General features: G+C 47.5%; 1 protein-coding gene across 1 annotated transcript; it reads right to left on the bottom strand.

The window, feature by feature from the left end:
• Positions 1–669: 669 nt before the first annotated feature.
• Positions 670–1,353, bottom strand: bhlhe23 (basic helix-loop-helix family, member e23). The gene has a single exon (XM_062427805.1). The coding sequence runs from the start codon at positions 1,351–1,353 to the stop codon at positions 670–672; it is 684 nt and encodes a 227-aa protein (XP_062283789.1).
• Positions 1,354–2,123: the final 770 nt, after the last annotated feature.

The raw sequence follows: 2,123 nt of genomic DNA, 5'->3' as shown, positions 1-2,123 counted from the left end.
TTTTAATTATAAAGACATATAAACAATATATGAAATCCATGTTGCAACACAACCAAAACGCTTCTTCAGTGTACAGGCTGTAGTTATATAACCATGAGTATAGCCGGGCTTGGAGTTAAGTAATTTTCCACAGTTGTACAATACAATCATGTGAGATGTGCAATAACTTAAAAAATCGTCAATACATCGTTTCAGAAAATATATCAGCCAACATCACATCATTTGATTTTTTCCCCCCCACATAGCATCAGCACAGTCATAATTGTGTTAAATCTAAAAGTCGAGATTGGGTCGCATTTCCTGGCATTTACCTGTCGTGTTATTGTTGTTGTTGAATGTTGCATAGATTACAAATAAGAGCTTATAACAGAATGTTTCCAGAAATTTACCAAAACTCATAATTTGGACATGGCCTGTAGTCTCTGTCTAGCAAGAGAGTGACAGGTGTAACTTTATCCTATAAGAAGGCCTAAACAGTTTATTTCCTATGTAGCGTCCGTTAAACCTGGATGAAACATTGCAGTATTATTACTTAACCATATTTTAAGATTACGCATTAGACTAAAACTGTTTTTTTCTCCACAGAATGATTTAAAAATAACTAAAGTGGTTGGGAGACCGACGCGGGTGTAGTATAGGTAAAAGTTCAGGAAAGAGAATTAAAGCAAATCAAGGCTTGTCGTTACAGTGTTTGAAGAGACTCGACGGTGTCCCGGAATAAGTGGTGCACTTTTCAGCACAGGTGGCGAGTGCAGAGCCCGAGAACGGGTAGACGGCAGCCTGTCCAAAGGGCGCCAGGGCGGTGGGGATTGGTGAAGTTATAGTCTGTCCCTGGTTTAGATAAGCCACCAGCCGCCTCATCTCCTCCAGAGCCTGAGCCTGCATGAGGATATAGTTCTTGGCCAGGAGGAGAGTGGCTATTTTGGAGAGTTTTCTCACCGAGGGGCTGTGGGCGTAGGGGATAACGGAGCGCAGGCCGTCCAGTGCGTCGTTCAGGTCGTGCATCCTCCTCCTCTCTCGGGCGTTGATGCTGAGCCGCAGGGACCGCTGCTCCTTGGACTTCTTGGCGAGGGGCCCTCCGGGCTTGTCGTCCCCGAACGACGAGCCCCTCTTCCGGGAGTCCAACGAGTCGAAACCGTCCTCGTCGTCGCTCGTGTGCTCCCCGCCACTCTCGTTGGACTTCGCGGTCTGCCCGGAGAGGAAGTCGGTGGCCGGTGTGAGCTGGAACCGGCCGGGACTTCCAGGACCATGGCCAGCGCCAAACCCGAAGGCTGACTGTCCGTAGCGCTGCGTCAGGTCGAGGAGCGCATCGTTGCTGATGGACTTGAGCAGATTCTCTTCGCTGACATTCATGTTTTTTCTTCCAGAGCAGATTCTGACCAGGAAAAGTCTACTCTTCCGCTTTTTCCCCCCCTTTATCCTATCTTTTGTTTTTGAAGACTGTAGGTTGTACTCACTACTTCTCTCCAAGAGTTGCTGTTTTCTAGGAGTTCCCTCTCTTCCCTCACTCCTTTCCTCTGTCAGTGCTGTGACTCTTCAAGAAGGAGGCTGTGAATCTGAAGCTGAGCCTCTACGTGCATTCACCTCCTCTGTACTCTGCGCTCCCCCCTTGTTGCGCGCATAGCCCACGTTCAACAACACTTCTCTAATTGTGCTCGGTGAGACCGGAGCGCTCGTGTCCCCCCCTGGTACAGTCGGTTTCCTCTCGCGCGTCTCCTTGGCCTCCCTTGCCTTGGGCAGATTGTGAATCGCGCTCTGCCCTGCTCGCAAGTTAGTAGGAGCACGAGGCCCGCCGGGATTATCCGCCCGTCCAATCAGGGGGGCGTTTTAATTAACTCGGGAAGAGCGCAGGTCTGCTCCCAATTTCAATCATAACGTGATAATAGCAACGCAAACTGACACGCAGCCAGGCTGTATCTGTACCGCTCTATCAATTATATTGTATTTAAACCTGTTTGACAAACATTTGCGGTCGTGCGATACAATTAAATAAACTTGTATAAACGTAGCTTAGTATATTTATTTAATATCTCATTGTTGATATTTTGTTATTGCTTTTAAACTCAATCCACGAGCAAACATGAGCAGAATGCAAATCTTAGTGTAGCATTAACAGACGTGGT

Source organism: Scomber scombrus, chromosome 10 (genome assembly GCF_963691925.1).
Source record: "Scomber scombrus chromosome 10, fScoSco1.1, whole genome shotgun sequence".
Classification (NCBI taxonomy): domain Eukaryota; kingdom Metazoa; phylum Chordata; class Actinopteri; order Scombriformes; family Scombridae; genus Scomber; species Scomber scombrus.
This window is presented reverse-complemented; position numbering and strand designations above follow the sequence as displayed.

What these genes read in the sequence shown, in the direction of transcription:
- bhlhe23 (XM_062427805.1), bottom strand. Translation starts at nt 1,353, where the DNA reads ATGAATGTCAGCGAAGAGAATCTGCTCAAGTCCATCAGCAACGATGCG.